This window comes from Bombina bombina, chromosome 4 (assembly GCF_027579735.1).
Source record: "Bombina bombina isolate aBomBom1 chromosome 4, aBomBom1.pri, whole genome shotgun sequence".
Lineage (NCBI taxonomy): Eukaryota > Metazoa > Chordata > Amphibia > Anura > Bombinatoridae > Bombina > Bombina bombina.
Genome location: NC_069502.1, coordinates 301477559 through 301496596, shown reverse-complemented (window position 1 = coordinate 301496596; position 19038 = coordinate 301477559). Strand labels below are relative to the sequence as shown.

Below are 19038 nucleotides of genomic sequence, written 5' to 3'. Positions count from 1 at the left end.
AGCAACCAGAAGCAAAGAAAAAATGAGACTTAAATAATGTGGAGACAAAAGCGACGCCCATATTTTTTAGCACCAAATAAGACGCCCACATTATTTGGCGCCTAAATGCTTTTTGGCGCCAAAAATGACGCCACGTCCGGAACGCCGACATCTTTGGCGCAAAAGAACGTCAAAAATGACGCAACTTCCGGCGACACGTATGACGCCGGAAACAGAAAAGATTGTTTTGCGCCAAAAAAGTCCGCGCCAAGAATGACGCAATAAAATGAAGCATTTTCAGCCCCCGCGAGCCTAACAGCCCACAGGGAAAAAAAGTCAAATTTTTAAGGTAAGAAAAATAATTGATTCAAGTGCATTATCCCAAATATGAAACTGACTGTCTGAAAATAAGGAATGTTGAACATCCTGAGTCAAGGCAAATAAATGTTTGAATACATATATTTAGAACTTTATAAACAAAGTGCCCAACCATAGCTTAGAGTGTCACAGAAAATAAGACTTACTTACCCCAGGACACTCATCTACATGTTTGTAGAAAGCCAAACCAGTACTGAAACGAAAATCAGCAGAGGTAATGGTATATATATATATATATATATATATATATATATATATATATATATATATATATATATATATAAAAGAGTATATCGTCAATCTGAAAAGGGAGGTAAGAGATGAATCTCTACGACCGATAACAGAGAACCTATGAAATAGACCCCGCAGAAGGAGATCACTGCATTCAAAATAGGCAATACTCTCCTCACATCCCTCTGACATTCACTGCACGCTGAGAGGAAAACCGGGCTCCAACCTGCTGCGGAGCGCATATCAACGTAGAATCTAGCACAAACTTACTTCACCACCTCCATAGGAGGCAAAGTTTGTAAAACTGAATTGTGGGTGTGGTGAGGGGTGTATTTATAGGCATTTTAAGGTTTGGGAAACTTTGCCCCTCCTGGTAGGAATGTATATCCCATACGTCACTAGCTAATGGACTCTTGCTAATTACATGAAAGAAATAGAGACACGCTTCACAAATAGCATTTAATCTGTCAACATTTGAATTGTCTATATTTACAGATAAATTATTATCTTAAGGTAAACACCTTTTTATAGTCCAATCACAAGGATCCAAATATTATATCGGATGTCATAGACTCTCAGACATCTGCATCTTTAATATCGCTGTTTGATTTGAAACACATCAGAGTTACACAAGACAAAATAAGTTTCACATGAGATAAACTGAAGTCACTTAAAATATCTCTTTTTTTCTTTCTATTTTTTCACTTAGAAAAGTCACAATTCACTTAGAAAAGTCACAATTAGTTGGTAGGACAAATCCTAGCTTAATTTATAAGCGCCAGTGGTAATCTACACATATACACTCTTAAATATATTAACCAGTAAACCTAAGTCTAACCCTAACACCCCCTAACTTAATTATTATTAAAATAAATCAAAATAATATTAATAATATTAACTAAATTATTCCTATTTAAATCTAAATACTTACCTATAAAATAAACCCTAAAATAGCTACAATATAATTAATAATTACATTGTAGCTATTGAAGGGTTTATATTTATTTTACAGGTAACTTTGTATTTATTTAACTAGGTACAATAGCTATTAAATAGTTAATAACTATTCAATAGCTACCTAGTTAAAATAATTACCAAATTACCTGTAAAATAAATCCTAACCTAAGTTATCATTACACCTAACACTACCCTATCAATAAATTAATTAAATAAACTACAATTATCTAAACTAAAATACAGTTAAACACACTAATAAATATTACAAAAAAAACAAACACTAAATTACAAAAAATAAAAAAAGATTACAAGAATTTTAAGCTAATTACACCTAATCTAAGCCCCCTAATAAAATAACAAAGCCCCCCAAAAGAATAAAATTTCCCTAACCTAAACTAAATTAAAAAAGTAATCAGCTCTATTACCAGCCCTTAAAAGGGCCTTTGCGGGGCATTCCCCAAAAGTAATCAGCTCTTTTACCTGAAAAAAAAAAAAAAAAAAAGAACACCCCCCCATTACAACCCACCACCCACACACCCCTACTCCCCCTTAAAAAAAACCTAAGTCTAACCCCCAAGTGGTCCTTACCTGTCCTGAAGACCGGCGGAGAAGGTCCTGTTCCAGACGGAGAAGTCTTCTTCCAGGCGGCGACCTCTTCTTCTTCCAGGAACCAGCCGGCGCGGAGCGGAGGAGTTGAAGACTGATGACTGCGGAGCTAAAGACCGTCCTCTCTGGAACTGAAGACCGGCGATGCTGGAACTGAAGATTGGCGAGGCTGGAACTGAAGACCGGAGCCATGGAGGGTGGAGGATCCTCTTCATACCATCTCCGCCGTACACTGAATAGGAATTCAAGGTATGCGATTAAAAATGGCGTCCCTTGAATTCCTATTGGCTGATTTGAGCCTTCAAATTCAAATCAGCCAATCGGATGAGAGCTACTTTAATTATATTGGCTGATTTGAATAGCCAATAGAATAAGAGCTACTGTAATTCTATTGGCAGATTAGAATAACCAATAGAATTACAGTAGCTCTTATTCTATTGGCTATTTTGGGTACTGGCAGACAGCTTTTGAAAATAATGTGCATTTTTGTAATTTTTTATTTTTTTTATTTTTCTGTAGTGTAGCGGGCCCCCCCTCCCCTTCTCTCAGATCCCTTTTTTAAAAGTAATTTCCCACTCCCACTCCCACCAACACCACAACCGGTGAAGATTGCGGGGGCGCGCGCACCGGGGTCTAATCTGATGGAAGCTCAACAGCGATGGACCGCCCACCCGCCTTCCTGCAGCTGCTCCCACCCACACATGATCGGCACCATCGCTGGCCCATGCAGAGAGGGCCACAGAGTGGCCCTCTCTGCATTGGTGTGCCAGAAAAGGTAGTGCAGTGATGCCTCAATATCGAGGCATCACGGCAATACCTTGAAAGCGGCTGGAAGCGATCAGGATGTCCCTTTAAGTAATACAATAATTTTCCATTGTTCTCCCTAAGTACTGGTCTTGAGATCTGGTTTTACCTGCAAAATCAGCCCATTTTAATAGGTTGTGGTTTCAAAGCACAAAACCAGCTATTTCATATACACAAACAAACCTGAAAAAGCAATTTTTCATACATATTTATATTCTGCATCTGGTATAACAAGTCATTGGAAATATATTAAGGGAAAACAATTGTAAGGTATACTGTCCCTTTAAACCCATGTACCATCTTGTTTGAAACACCACCCACAAGTCTCAATAGCTTGGTAAAGTTGTCTGTCAAGCAATTCTGTTAAGCTGTCAGTTAAAGGGACATGATACCCAAATGTTGAAACACTTGAAAGTGATGCAGCATAGTTGTAAAGAGCTGACTAGAAAATATCACCTGAACATCAAGATGTAAAAAAGAAAGATATTTTACCTCAAAATGTCCTAAATATTCACACCCCATTGTAAAGGACTTTAAGCAGCAAATCAATATACCTGTGCCGGGACAGGCAAGGGAGTGAGCTTCGTGCAAACTCATGTTTTTTTTCCCTATTCAGTTTAAGGAAGTTTACTATGAAATCTTATGAAAGTTAGATGAAATCTCATGAGATCACAGTAAAATAGTTCATGACTTCAGCACTGCTAATGCAAATTGACTGCTGTTCATTTCTTTCTTCCTTTTTTATTTACCTGCAGCTGGACAACAGCTGAAGTATAACTTTTTACAGAATACTTACTCTGGTGAGCTGAGGAGATTGTGAGGTAAAATATCTTCCTTTTTTACATATAGATTCTCAGGTGATATTTTCTTGTCAGCTTTTAACAGTTATGCTGTATCACTTCTAAGTGATTTAGCATATGAGTATTATGTCACTTTAACTCTATAAAGAGTGAAAACACTATGGGGTCTATTTAACAAGGGCCGAATGGTCCCTGTTCCCCTTTTTTCCCGCGCAAGCTTCAGGCTCGCCGGAAACAGGAGTTAAAAAGCAGTGGTCTTAAGACTGCTGCTCCTAAACTCATATGCCGCCTCTGAGGAGGCGTACAGCAATCCGCCCGATCATGTACGATCGGGCTGATTGACACCCCCTGCTAGCGCAAATCTGCTGGGGGGCGGTATTGCACCAATGATAAATGCCAACAGCGTATGCTGTCGGCATTTATCGATGTGCGGCGGACATGGTTCGCTATAGAGGATCATGTCTGTCTGCACATATATAAATAGACCCCTTTGACTTTAATGTGTTAATAAAAAAGAAAAAAAAAAAAAAAAGAAAGATAAAGGGCCACAAAAAAACACAGATGTTTATTTAGTACACTGAAATAGTTGCTGGATCAAATTATAATGCTAAGTATAATGGGTTTTCCGGTGTCCCAATGCCAGTCAATAAGTGCTTAGAAATTCACTTAAATAGCTTGTTTGTGACAGCACAATGCCAAAAATTGTCTTACTGGATCATAAAAGGCCTGATAAGCCCATCAGTGAAATTGGAACGTATGCCAAAGTTCCTCGGAAGTTTCAAAGTGTAGGATCTCTTGACGATTTTCTGATAATTGCACGCCATGTGCACTTGAAAAGACAGGAACATCCAAGAATGGAACATTAGATTTGTAATTACTTCCATCTGGACATCTTAGTTTATTGTGGTTATAACTAGAGTTACTTGCCATATATAAAGCAAATAAAACATCTTTTCATAGTAGCAGAAATTGTTAACACTCATGGTAAATAAAACTGAAAAAAAATTTAATTTCCAAAGTTTTATTATTACAATCAGCTTCACCAGTGTTTTTTTTTCTTCTTTTTTATCAAGATAAAGGGCTAGATTACAAGTGGATCGCTAATTTATTACGCGCCCGCAAACGGCACGTTTGTGGGCAAGCGATAAACAATCAGTTATCAGTCATTACAAGTGGCTGGGTATTGCTACAGCGAGCTTGCGGTAGCAATAAGCGCTTATAAAATTAAGCAGAGATCAGATCTCTGGTTAATTTTATAAATGTGCCCCAAATGCCCCCAAAATACAGTGGTGGTATTTTATTAAAAAATAAAATGTTTTGTATTTTTATTTTTTAATAAAATAACTGCACCATACAGTTTTGGGGGGCTAAAGTTGGCAGGTGTGGAGTGTTAGAAAAAAAAGACACTAAAAAATATGTGTTCCCAGTAAATATATGTATATGAGAAACAGAAAGAGAAAAGACAACGGCACTACGGTTGCTGTGTCCCACTATATATCCTATTCTCATAGGTGTGAGAAATCTCAAAAAAAATGTATGAGTGGGGACTTAGGTGCTGTACATTAAAAGAAGCAAACTGGAATAATCAATTGCAAGCAGCAATTGAAAGAATGTACATATTTAGCACTCAACAGCAAGTATAGGGAAAATGGCCATGAATACCTAGGTAGAAGGTCCAAGAAAGGCGATTTAAAACTTAACTTTTATTAATTTATTCAAAAATAAAAAGCAAGGGGGTGAGGTATTTTAAAATTCCAACCAATGTGAATATAGGAGAATGCGACCAATAAGTGGTATGCTCACCAAGTAATATACACTCAAAAAAGGGGGTAGGGTATATGCAATTATATATGTATATATATATATATATGGATTCAAAATATGCCCATAATTTATATTTATTGCAAGAATATCTAACCCCCAGTTTTAGGTCATCTTCTTATATCGAAAGAATGTGAGTGATAATACTAGTATTTAGAGACCCACGGATTGTCCCTAATGGGTATTTTAGTATCAGAGAAATAAACCTAGGTGTAATGCTCTGAACTGTCCTGCAATTGTATGATCAGACCAAAGTGAATGCATACAAAAGGTTACTAGAATCTTGTATTAATACATTAAGAAACATATAGTTGCAAGACTAGAAAATAGTAAATATGCCCTTGGTAATATATTTGTTGGGTACTGGGTACTGAAGGGTTTTTTAACCTCTATATAACGAACTTACTCTAAATGCAGTAACATATAGGTTGGTTGATTGCTGGTAACGTAACCGGCGGAGGACTATTCCAATGCTGTTTAGCTATATTCAGTGTTAGTTGCGGTTTGTCAGATTACTATATTAATTGTGTTCCCAAGAACGTTATAAAATAGGAAAGATTCACTCTGTATGTCCTCCCATTTCAATTTAGGTAATACTTATATTATAGCATTGCACTCCATTAGTGCTTAACTTGATAATGTTTTGAGTTTAAATAGACAACTGGTTATCACCTATTCTGGTGGAGGCTATTTTTAAGAGCAGCAGCTATAATATCAGGGTATTATTGAAATGTTTTCCTTTTGCACAGTCCTCGTTGTAACACCGCCAATTTCTTAAATCAATACTGCAGATTATACTGTACAAAGTCCGCTTAACTATGAAGGGATTGACTTGTTATTATAAGAAATTAGTACCAGTATCTTTGTCAGTGTGTTTGGTGCACTGTAGAGGTAACCCCTATATTATGGTTTAAGTAGTACTCCAGGGTAATAAATCCGAATATATGCGTAATAGGATTATTTTAGAACCAATAAGGGACACTCCGGTATTCAGGTTAATATATTTATGATTACCGGTTTTAGAACTTAACAGGGTCTCTATGCGATTAAGACCTAGAGAGATCAGAGCTGTACTTGCTCACGGCTTAAAATAAAAAGTACACACGCTGAATCTCAAATTAGACTCCTATAAGTAAGGTACTTGTAAGAGTATGTGGAATTAAGCAGCTCCGTTTCCCTAGGTAACACTCACACACAGAGACATACCATTTTTAAATTAAATTCTAGTAAAGCATTCAACCACAATTCACACAGTTGTTTAAGTTTAAAAATGGAGAATGTACTCCAGCTTCCCTGACATGTTTCGCCAAAAAAGGCTTTGTCAAAGGTGGGGCGCCCGCCGTTCTTGGGACTTTTTATTGGCTGACATGTTGGAGGCTTGTCTCGATCGTCGGCATTGATTGGTTGCCTTCCCTGCTACACTATTGGTTTGGGGAAGGGTGTATATTCGTGACGTAGTCTGTTACACACTCGTCTATTCGTGAGGCATATTCCGTGATTTATTATATATTCCGTAAACTGAAATTGATCTTACTGCGTACATATGATAACTGAGAAGGGATACCAGGGGGATAGAAAGAGGTTACTAAGTTGCCGATTTTATGACCCTCTTAGGGGACGTTACTCGAGTGTTTCAGATCTTCTCAGGTTGGGCATAGTGGACAATATGTTATTTTATTATTATTAAAAGAGCCTGATAGTGTGATTAACCCAAATAAGGTAAAAAGTTTTTCCTTTTTTCCCAATAATTTTGGCATAGTGATTGTTGCCCAAGTGAAGAAGAGGGGAGTGTCCAGGTTACGTGCTAAAGGAAAAAACCCGATAGGGTGATAGTGTCCAAAAGTGTGAAAAGAACACTAGTGCGAGTGAAACGGTAATCAATTCTTGGAGTGACATGTGATGAATGGTGCTAGCACAGGGGGTTTCTAGATCTAAAGGACCTTTTATTAATATAAGTATATTTGCCCCTGTTTGTATTTAGGAGGTGAAGGGGGGGAGCGAACATTCTAGGACAATATACTATTTATCCTAATTCAATTGAAAATAACAGTGAAGGTGATAGGCTGGCACACTGATCCATATAGGATCATAATTTAGCAATAGTGCATGTGATAAAAGATGTGAGTGCTATACTCACATGTGGGCAAAAAAAGGGAGAATTATTGCCCTGTTAGTGACTTTTTTATTTTTTATTTTTATTTTAATGGGGGGAAAAAATGAATATTGGTGCTCAAAAAGATTGATGTGACATTGCTGAGAGTGCGACTTAGGCATAACCAGCTGTTTATAGAACAAGAAGAAAATTATATTTATTTACATTCTTTGATGTGGTTCCTGCCCTTTGGATTATTTCTATTTTGTCATGGACTTTTTAGTATTTATAATTCCATCCTACATTAGATAATGTCTGATAAAATATATTCTAATACATATGCCCCTTAATCTTCTCTATCTGTAATAACACTTCTGTATTTGTTCTTTTTATAAAAAGCAATAATAATTGTTTTGTTCGTTTAATCCCTTTGGGTATACACTATCTAATAGATAGATCCACCTGCATTCAAATCTTAATAGTGCTTGTTCCATATTCCCCCCTCTGATACCCAGGGATATTTTTTCTACTCCTTGACATTTCAACTCTTTCGGGTTTGCACGGTGATATGTTAGGAAGTGAGATGCCACTGAGGTTATAATTTTTCCATCTTCCGAATCTTTTGCTGCATTTTTGATGTTTCTTACATGCTCCTGTAATCTGACTCTGAGTTGTCGGCTGGTCATCCCGACATAGATCTTACGACAGCTACAGGATAATACATATATTATATTCTCAGATGTACAGCTGATATAATTCTTCATTTTGTGTGTGCGGCCAAACCGATCCTGAATCATATCTGTTTTACGGATGTATTTACAAGATGAGCAAGTGCCGCAAGGGAAGCATCCTGCCTGTATGGCAGTCCTTGTTTTCCCCACTTGGTAATGGCTGCGGGAAACCATGTCCTTAATATTCTGGGTTCTCCTGTATCCTATTTGTATCTTATCCCCTACGATAGACTTCAGATCTTGGTCTAAAGTGAGAATATGCCAGTGCTTGTTTAGTATATCATTTATTAATTGTACTTGTGGATTGTAAGTTAGGATCAATCTAGTATGTTCATCTTTCCTTTTGGTCTTTTTGCAGAGTAACTCAGATCGGTTAGTTTGGATTGCCCTATATTTGGCTCTTTTAATATTCCTTTTACTGTATCCTCTGTCCTGTAAACGTTTTTCCAGCAATTTGGCTTGTTCATTAAATAGATGTGTATTGCTGCAATTTCTTCTTATCCTTAAAAATTCACCAACTGGTAATGATTTGGTGGTTCCGGGAGCATGCGAACTGTTATTATGTAGTATGCTGTTGGTTGCTGTTTCTTTTCGATAGAGATTGGTCTGTATCCGTCCCTCCTGATCTTTGAATATCTTAAGATCCAGGAAATCTATTTCTGTTTGACTCATTGTATATGTCAATTTTATGTTCAGATCATTCTGATTTAAGTCCTGAAGGAAAATACCTAGTTCTTCCTTGGTTCCTTCCATAAAAACAGAATGTCGTCTATGTACCTTATCCAAAAAGGTATTTTGTCTGTTTCAGTTGAATGGATATCATTGAATACCACATGCTTCTCCCAAAACCCCAAAAATAGATTGGCATAGGTAGGGGCACAATCTGTGCCCATCGCCGTCCCTTGAACTTGAAGGTAAAACTTATTGGCAAAAGTGAAGAAATTGTATTTAAGGACAAATTCCAATAACTTTAAGATGAACAAATCATGATTTTCATTTTCAGAAGATCCTTGATTGAGAAAGAATTGGACTGCCCTGAGTCCCTTATCATGTTCTATGGAGGTGTATAGGGACTCTACGTCCGCTGTGACAAGCCAGGTATCTTTTCTGGTGTTGATATTTTCCAGTCTCTGTAAAACCTCCATGGTGTCTTGGACATAAGAGGGAAGGGCCTCCATGAATTCTCTCAGCCTATGATCAACATACTGACTGGCATTTTCTAATAGACACTCATTGCCGGAAACAATGGGCCTACCCGGGGGATTAGCAAGGTTTTTGTGAATCTTTGGTATAAGATAGAAGGTCGCAACCCTGGGGTGTTTGACTGTGAGGAACTTGGTTTCATCCGCATTTATAATGCCTTTGCTGCTGGCTTCTTTAATGATCTTATTGTAGATTTCACTGTATTTCTCACTTGGGTTGTTAAATAGTTTTTCATAGCATTGGCGATTTTTTAATTGCTTTTCCACTTGTTTTAAATACATAGGTAAAGGCCAGAGGACGATATTTCCGCCTTTATCAGCTTCTCTTATTATTATGTCCTTCCATGTCTGTATTTCTTTAAGGGACAATTTTTCAGTTCTTGTCAGGTTCTGATGCTGATAGCCAGTTTTTAATTGTGAAATTTCCTCACAGACCACCTCATTGAATATTTCTAGTTGAGTTGATAGATTATATTTTGGTACGAAAGTAGATCTAGCTTTCAGTTTACGCCTCCAAGATTTAGATGGAGATTCACTGTCTTGTAATAGGCTCTCCAAGTCTTGTAAGCTCCTCTTATCATTCTCTGATAAGGTGGGATCTGATTTTTTGGCAAAGAATTTTTTTAAATTCAATTTTCGTATAAACAACTGTATATCTTTGATCACTTCAAATTTATTCAATTGTCCCGTAGGACAAAAAGATAGACCTTTTGACAATACTGAGATATGATCAGGCGACAATTGATGTTCTGACAGGTTAATGATTTTCAATGATTTAGTCTCATCTGCGAGAAAGGACTCGGGGCTCTTTGGTATTGTCTGCCCCCCGGTATGTACCTCTGGGGCGACCTCTTGGTCTGGTTGGTCTTTTGTTTGTACTTCTGACCTCTCCTGGTGGTTCTGCCTCGTCTGATGTGCCCTCGTCTAAAAAATTATTTCTCTTGTTTCTAGTTGGTAGGGAGAAAGTAGAAGTAGAGGTACTGGGAGTTTCTCCACTGTTGTCATTGCCTACAGTGTCCTCTAGTAACCTTTTGTATGCATTCACTTTGGTCTGATCATACAATTGCAGGACAGTTCAGAGCATTACACCTAGGTTTATTTCTCTGATACTAAAATACCCATTAGGGACAATCCGTGGGTCTCTAAATACTAGTATTATCACTCACATTCTTTCGATATAAGAAGATGACCTAAAACTGGGGGTTAGATATTCTTGCAATAAATATAAATTATGGGCATATTTTGAATCCATATATATATATATATATACACACATATATAATTGCATATACCCTACCCCCTTTTTTGAGTGTATATTACTTGGTGAGCATACCACTTATTGGTCGCATTCTCCTATATTCACATTGGTTGGAATTTTAAAATACCTCACCCCCTTGCTTTTTATTTTTGAATAAATTAATAAAAGTTAAGTTTTAAATCGCCTTTCTTGGACCTTCTACCTAGGTATTCATGGCCATTTTCCCTATACTTGCTGTTGAGTGCTAAATATGTACATTCTTTCAATTGCTGCTTGCAATTGATTATTCCAAATATATGTATATGCCTATATACATATATATTTATGTGTTAAAGGGACAGTCAACATTTTTATGGTTTAAAAAGATAGATTATCCCTTTATTACCAATTCCCCAGTTTTGCACAGCCTATATGGTTATATTAATATACTTTTAACCTCTGTGATTACCTTGTATCTAAGCCTCTTTTGACAGCCCCCTGATCACATGACTATTTATTTATTTATTATTATGTGTTGACTTGCATTTTAGCCAATTAGTGCAGTGTCATCCCCAACCCACGGTTCACATGAACTAGCAGTCTCCTGTTGTGAAAAGCTAATAAAAAAGCATGTGATAAGAGGCTGTCTGTAGTGACTTACAAACAGGCAGAAATTTAGAGGTTTACATGTTATAAATTATGGTAATATAATGTTGGTTGTGCAAAGCTGGGGAATATGTAGTAAAGGTGTTATCTATCTTTTTAAACAATAATAATTTTGGTGTTGGCTGTCTCTTTAATATGTGTGTATACACATATGAACACATGAATATATAAGCATATACATATATAAGATTGCTGTCCATTGCTGAACGACTTACTCCCTTCACTGCGCTTTGGTTCTGTGCCATGTATGACATCATCAGAACGAGGCTCCTATTGAAGCCTATGGAAGAGCGCTCTCTTGAGCGCAATGCTTCCCAGCAATGCAAACGCGAGATCGCGTTCACATTGCTGTCAACATGTAATACCAGCACACATTAGTGTGCGCTGATATTAATCAGTGAAGTGCAAATATTGCTTTCACAAAAGAGATATTTAGCACTCCACTTGTAATCTGGCCCATAATGTCTTTATTGAAAAGGTATATAGGGCTAGATTACAAGTGGAGCGCTAATTAGTGATTTCGCTAGAGTGCTAACTGTTAACTGTACTGTACAGTAACTGGATTCACACAAAAAGCCGAACCTACACTATCATGTGTGAGATAACCTATTCCCCCATAGAAGTCAATGGAAACAAAAAAAAAAAAATGAAAAAAACACACCATATGCAAACCAGAATCACCATAAGACCCCTTCTCTAATAACCCCTAAACCGCCACATAGCCCACCTCAAAGTCCCCACTATTAACCCACTACACTATTAACCCCTAAACTGCCACACCCCTACCACAAAGTACACTTCTACACTATTAACCCCTAAACTGCCACACACCCACATCGCAAAGTCCTCACTACACTATTAACCCCTAAACCGCCAACCAGAAAAAAACTAACTACCTTTAAAAAAAAAAAAAAAAAAAAATTATCTAAAAAAGTTAAAAAAATCTAACCTTACCTTTAAAAAAATCTAACTTTACAGTAAGAAAAAAAAAACCTTGACATTACAAAAAATAAAATACCTAACATTTTATATAAATATATATATATATATATATATATATATATATATATTCTCATACATGTTCCAATTAATATTGGCAGCAGTTATATTACATTAATAGTTGCTAACCAGGAAATGTTAATGGTATTATTTGATTTTATATTTTGCCATACTATAGTTATATTTATATCATATACACAGGGCCGGTGCTAGACTATTTTGCGCCCTAGGCAAGACTAGCTACTTGCGTCCCCTGTTACCAAAAAAAATAAAAAATCTGATGAAATACCTAGTAAGACTTAAGATCTTTATCTCATTTGATGTTGCCGATCACAGGCTATTGCAAGGTAAATTTGAAACTCAATACCACAGACAAGTAGACAACCTCAGGTAACTACCGTATGCAGAAGCACCTATAGCAGCACTCGCTTATTGGTATTCAGTGACCAACTCATGGAATATACAGATAATGTGATATTATGGCTGTGTTATATAGACGACCTGCTAATTCTATGGAAGGGTAGTGAACAGCTTTTTAAGGAATTTTTAGATGTTCTGAACTTGAGTGACTTAAATCTGAAATTAAATTACTCAATAAGTTCAAAAGAAGTTGAATTCCTTGATATTAAACTAACAAAATTGTTATGCACACCTCACTTTATGACCTCCACTGAACGACAAGGGAAAGCAGTAACCTCACTGTACGCGTCTTGGAGTTTCAGCACTCGACTGCAGCACACGGGGAAGCAGCATTTCAGCATTCTACCGAGTCCGGATTGACACACACCAGCATATATGGATGTCATATTTTGACGAAGACGGGTGAGATTAGTCCACATTACTTCCTGCACTAACGGGTCCCTTGGGCGAGGGTAAACCCCTCAGTAGGTAGCACCCTGTAGCAAGTACACCCAGCAATTTCTGGGAGCATTTAATTGCTTGGAACATTATACGGCTGTGTCTCTACTATTTGAACTGCTTGATTGTTCTATTGTTTTACTGCTTCCCATCTGCATATCATGGCATACGTTTGTTTGCATGAACTGCTGTTGCTGATTTTTACTAATATTTCCCGACTATTGACCGTTTAATATACATGGTCTCATTTTATGAATTGGAGACTAGTGTGGTGCTAATCCTGCATGGACCTATGGGATACTACTCCATATTTTAGGATCACTGTATGAACTTTATTATGCTCTTCTATGATGTCTTGAGTCACTATTACTTGAGCCCTATCCATGGATACAGGTTTCTCCCCAATGGCCATTGGTAGATAGGTACTTTTATTACATCTATGCAATTTTTTAACTTGTTCTTATATATTTATAAGTATTTTTGACTAATAAATTGAAGGTTCTTTTTTGTACATCTATGACTAGCAGTTTTATGTTTATATGAGAAGGGCTTACATTCCCTAGACCAGTAGTTCCTACATCCAGCTTTGATGACTTTATTCAATATTTATTTTATGATTAGTGCTGCCACAGGGCATACATTTTTCTTTTCTTTTTTCTTTCCCTTCTTGTGTTTTTTCTACATATTATAGTATATCAAAAAATGTTATGCCCCCGGGCACCCCCAGATATATTAATTTACATATCTAGGGTAAATCTATATATTACTTGATTGGGTTGAGCTGGTACACCGCTTCTAAATTTATTGTATATATATATATATATAAGCATTGGAGCCCTTTGCAGTTAAGTAGATGAAAACATGTAAAATAATTTTTTAAGTAACACAGGGAACAATTGTATTTGATGTACACAGAAAAACATTTAATTTGTTATACAATGAGCCAGATTACAAGTGGTATTTTCTCTAGAGCACTAATTACACGCGTCATGTTGAGCTTGTATTAGGAGTTGAAAGTAAAAAGTTTTAGCTCTCACCCTAACCTGACGTGCGCAAAAAGCTCAATGGAGTGGGAATAAAAAATGCACCCTACTTGTGCGCAAACCCGATTGCATGTTCTCATGTGTGCTAACCCGACATGAAAATATGAATATTTCACATTCCAATGTTCTACACATAGAAGAATATGTTCTATTTATTCATAAATATATATGTCAGGTTTGGTTCCTGTACCTTTAAGCTGAGGTTACTTAAGGCTGCTCCTCCCCCTTCCACCTGCCGATTAATGTTTAGTATTCTGACTTTTCAACAAGAGAAGACACCTATCTAAACCAGGAGGCTAAATTATCAGAGATCACCTTTTCCCACATTGGATTTACAAACTATCAGTATCTGCTGACATCAGGATTTATTTCCCTGCTCACAACGTGCTATTCTAACAGTTGCTGTTAAATTACCTACCCGGTTCTCAACCGGCATCAATCATATCCAGCGTGCTTCTAATAGCATTCCAGAGAGGACTCATTCATTCAGACTGCCATTCTTATGATTATCGGAGCTTTCTACTTTTAACCGATACTGGCTATAACAAGCCGAAGTACTTCAGCGTTCACACGCTGTCCGTCAGATAACTCACAGAGACACTCCTGCCTACAAACAAGCTAAAGTCTTGCAGCGCTCACACGCTGCCTGTCAGGTAATCCGGGGCTCTGATTGGAGGAACAGCACACACCCTCACTCTGTCTCTCTGCACGCCGCAGCTGCATCATCTCTCCCCTCTCAGTCTTTCCACGCTGGTTTAAGGGGTTTACAGCAGACGCCGATTCTCACTCCGGCTCATTGCTAGCAGTAGTACAATTGCAGCATATTAGCACTTCTACAACCAAGATACGATACAATATACCAAGTACTGTAAATTTGTGAGTTGTAGCGTTCAGGACTGTATATAAAATACCAGCTTGCTACTAAAGGTGCTAAATACAGCAAACAAGGATATACATTAACTGTATATGTTGCAAACTCCATATTTCTGGCTTCCTTGCCACTCTCCTGTAACAAGGATTACAAGAGCTCCACAAGGTTCTTGCTTTTGTGATACATTAATATTTATCTGCAGTTGAGATCCACTCACGTATATTAGGGTAACCAGTATATCCTGACAATATATATATATATATATATATATATATATATATATATATATATATATATATATATATATATATATATATATATATATATATATATATATATATATATATATATATATATATATATATATATATATATATATATATATATATACACACATACACACACATACATACAATGGTGTTTTATTTACAAATGCTTAGAATGTATTCTGCTATGTGCAGAACATCGGAATGTGAAATATATACAGTGAATACACACTATAACACTTTATTAAATAGTAATATTGCATACATATGATTTTGCTGCATAATTTGATTCTACATTTTGCTGGGTATTTTTAATTTTCATTTCAAGGCATACTTTGATTAGAATTTTTACATCTTACTTTCAATATTCCCATACTGCCAATTTTATTGAGTACTGCATTACATGCATATAAAAACGTAGGATATGCTCTTTAGCAAGATACACAGCTATCAGGTAAAAGTTGCCTTTAGAGAATACCATGAAGGTTCTCATAGATCTTCTGAACAGAGTTTTAGAGAATTGGTTTCTCAATTACACAAACAAAAAACTAAATCATGCTTAACTAATAATGTTTTCTTCTGACAGGGCGAGACCACAGCTGCATTCATTAATTTTGGGAATTCAGAACCTGGCCACCAGGAGGAGGCAAAGACACCCCAGCCAAAGGCTTAAATACCTCTCCCACTTCCCTCATCCCCCAGTCATTCTGCCGAGGGAACAAGGAACAGTTGGAGAAAATATCAGGGTGAAAAAGGTGCCAGAAGAATAAAAAATGAAATAAACGGTCTCTCCCCGTTAGAAGAAAAGAAAATTATCAGGTAAGCATAATTTAAGTTTTTCTTCTTAAATGGGGAGAGTCCACAGCTCCATTCATTACTTTTAGGAAAACAATACCCAAGCTATAGAGGACACTAAATGCAAAAAAAAAAAAAGGACGGGTAGACGAAGCGGCCCATACGGAGGGCACCACAGCCTGAAACTAGTCCAACACCTGCCAAAAACAACTGCTTCACCAGAAACAGAAGGATAAAACCTGAAGAGGACCAGGTAACTGCCCATCAGTTAAAACCAGCAAGGCCCTAGTTAGAGACCACTCAAAATCAGCAGATTCCACCAAGCACAAAGCCTCCGAATAGACAAGTCCATCCTGGGACGAAAAGGCAAAGAATGACTGGGGGAGACCGTTTATTTCATTTTTTATTCTTCTGGCACCTTTTTCACCCTGATATTTTCTCCAACTGTTCCTTGTTCCCTCGGCAGAATGACTGGGGATGAGGGAAGTGAGCGAGGTATTTAAGCCTTTGGCTGGGGTGTCTTTGCCTCCTCCTGGTGGCCAGGTTCTGAATTCCCAAAAGTAATGAATGCAGCTGTATCTGCTAAATCCTGAAATTCATCATCCCAAATGAATTCTACCTGCCTAACTGCTGCCCCATCTAACTCCACACTAACATCATTCTCACCTTTGCAGTCCCCACCTCCTGTTTCTCACCCTCCTACCATCTAGATTGTAAGTTCCCACGGGAACAGGGCCCTCAATTCCCCCTGTATTTGTTTTGTTAAACTTTGGTGTCTTCTATATTGTATTGTACTGTACTTTTATCTTTGTACCCATGGACAGCGCTGCAGAATCTGTTGGCACTTTATAAATAAAGAATAATAATAATCCCAACCATAATAGGGTATATAAAAGTAACTATGCACCGAAACTGAACATATCAAGATAACTGAACAAGTTTTTAAGTGTAGAGAAATTGTTTAAAGCTACGATTAGCTGAATACAGTTTATCATTGGTAACACCCTACCTGTTTGGTTCTCACTTTGGAATCCTCAGACAGATTGTTGTAGGTATAGTGGGCTTGAGTGACTCCGCAGAAAAGAACAGCAACAATTCCTACAAGGCAAAGTACCAGTCATCAGGCAATACATATAATAAATAATAGATTTAATATATAATATTTAATAATATAATATAAACAGCTGCCACCATTTTAAAAACACAATTTAGGGACACTTCTGCAGAGCCACACCTGTTTGCAGTTTGCATAGCTTCGTCCACTCATAGCAACTCATCAAGACAAGCAAATTAAAAACCAGTAGTATAATTTAAGTGTTAGAAGAGTCCAACTTTAATGATTCAGATAGAGCATGTCATTTCAATTTCACTTGTATGTTGAAATGTAGTTTGTTCTCTTGGCATCCTTTGATGAATGTTTACATATCCTAAGCAGCAGCAATGAATTATTGGTAGCTAGCTGCTGATTGGTAGCAACACATTGGTCTTTATTTTCATTGGGTCACCAGATGTGCTCAGCTAGCTAGCAGTAGTGCATTGTTGCACTAGAGTTGACTTTAACTATGTGTATAATCCCTTTGCATGGTTTAAACAAGTGGGTGTTGCACATGAAGCCTCATAGACACAAAAGAGTTGAAGAGGCACAGGCAAGGCAAGTTTGTATTAATCTGATTGTCAATTCTGCCGATGACATGCATAGCTCATCTCATATAGTTGTGTATACGGGTAGGTTGAGTATCAATCCCTTGGCACTGATGGATTACCAAATGTTGTATTAAGATATGAATTAACCTTTTGAAATTCAAGGAAGGTCTTAGAAAATATTTTTTAATGTTTTTTTTTGTTTGTTTGTTTTTACAAGGGATGGAGGAGCTACTGTTATATAAATGTCATATAAAGAGATGCATTATTAACTACTTGGAATATTATATTTGTATGAGGCATACACCCATAAGCTTCCAGGAAAGGCTGAGTAAATGTATAGAAACATATGTATATGTATTGACTGTCAGAGAAGGTTAAACAAATGTTACTGGTCACTGGATATAGATACAATATGTGCAGTCAGGTAGGTATTAAAGGTATCACCAAATGTTAAGAGCTGGTTGAAAATCTTCAAGAAGCTTCTGCTACAAAAAGGTATATTAACTGCTTGGATATCACCGAGAACTCACAGAATTAAAGCAAAGATCACACACCAATATGCAGTGAAGAGTTTTAAACCCCTGGCTATTAGAGACAGGGCTCACTAAAGATAGTAAAAAGTGCTACATCAACGCTTAATAACATGGCATATTTCAAGTGTTAAGGTTGTGAGCAATCCATAATACTGCTTTAAAATTAAGAGAGTTTGAGACCTGAACTAAACAGTGCGAAGGGGTCAAAGGTTTATGTGGCTATAAATATATGTGTATATATAAATATGTGTGTATATAAATAGGTGTATATATAAATAGGTGTATATATAAATATGTGTGTATATAAATATGTGTGTATATAAATAGGTGTGTATATAAATAGGTGTGTATATAAATAGGTGTGTATATAAATAGGTGTGTATATAAATAGGTGTGTATATAAATAGGTGTGTATATAAATAGGTGTATATATAAATAGGTGTATATATAAATAGGTGTATATATAAATAGGTGTGTATATAAATAGGTGTATATATAAATAGGTGTATATATAAATAGGTGTGT

At 36.7% G+C, this 19038-nt stretch overlaps 1 protein-coding gene across 1 annotated transcript in view; it reads right to left on the bottom strand.

Annotated features, from left to right (window-relative positions):
* The window catches only part of SLC9A9 (solute carrier family 9 member A9), a 1902281-nt gene that overhangs the window by 1128105 nt on the left and 755138 nt on the right, over positions 1-19038 (bottom strand). Inside the window, exon 9 of the mRNA XM_053710011.1 lies at positions 17346-17434. Within this exon, the coding sequence (XP_053565986.1) occupies positions 17346-17434 (89 nt within the window). The remainder of the gene's footprint in view (positions 1-17345; positions 17435-19038) is intronic.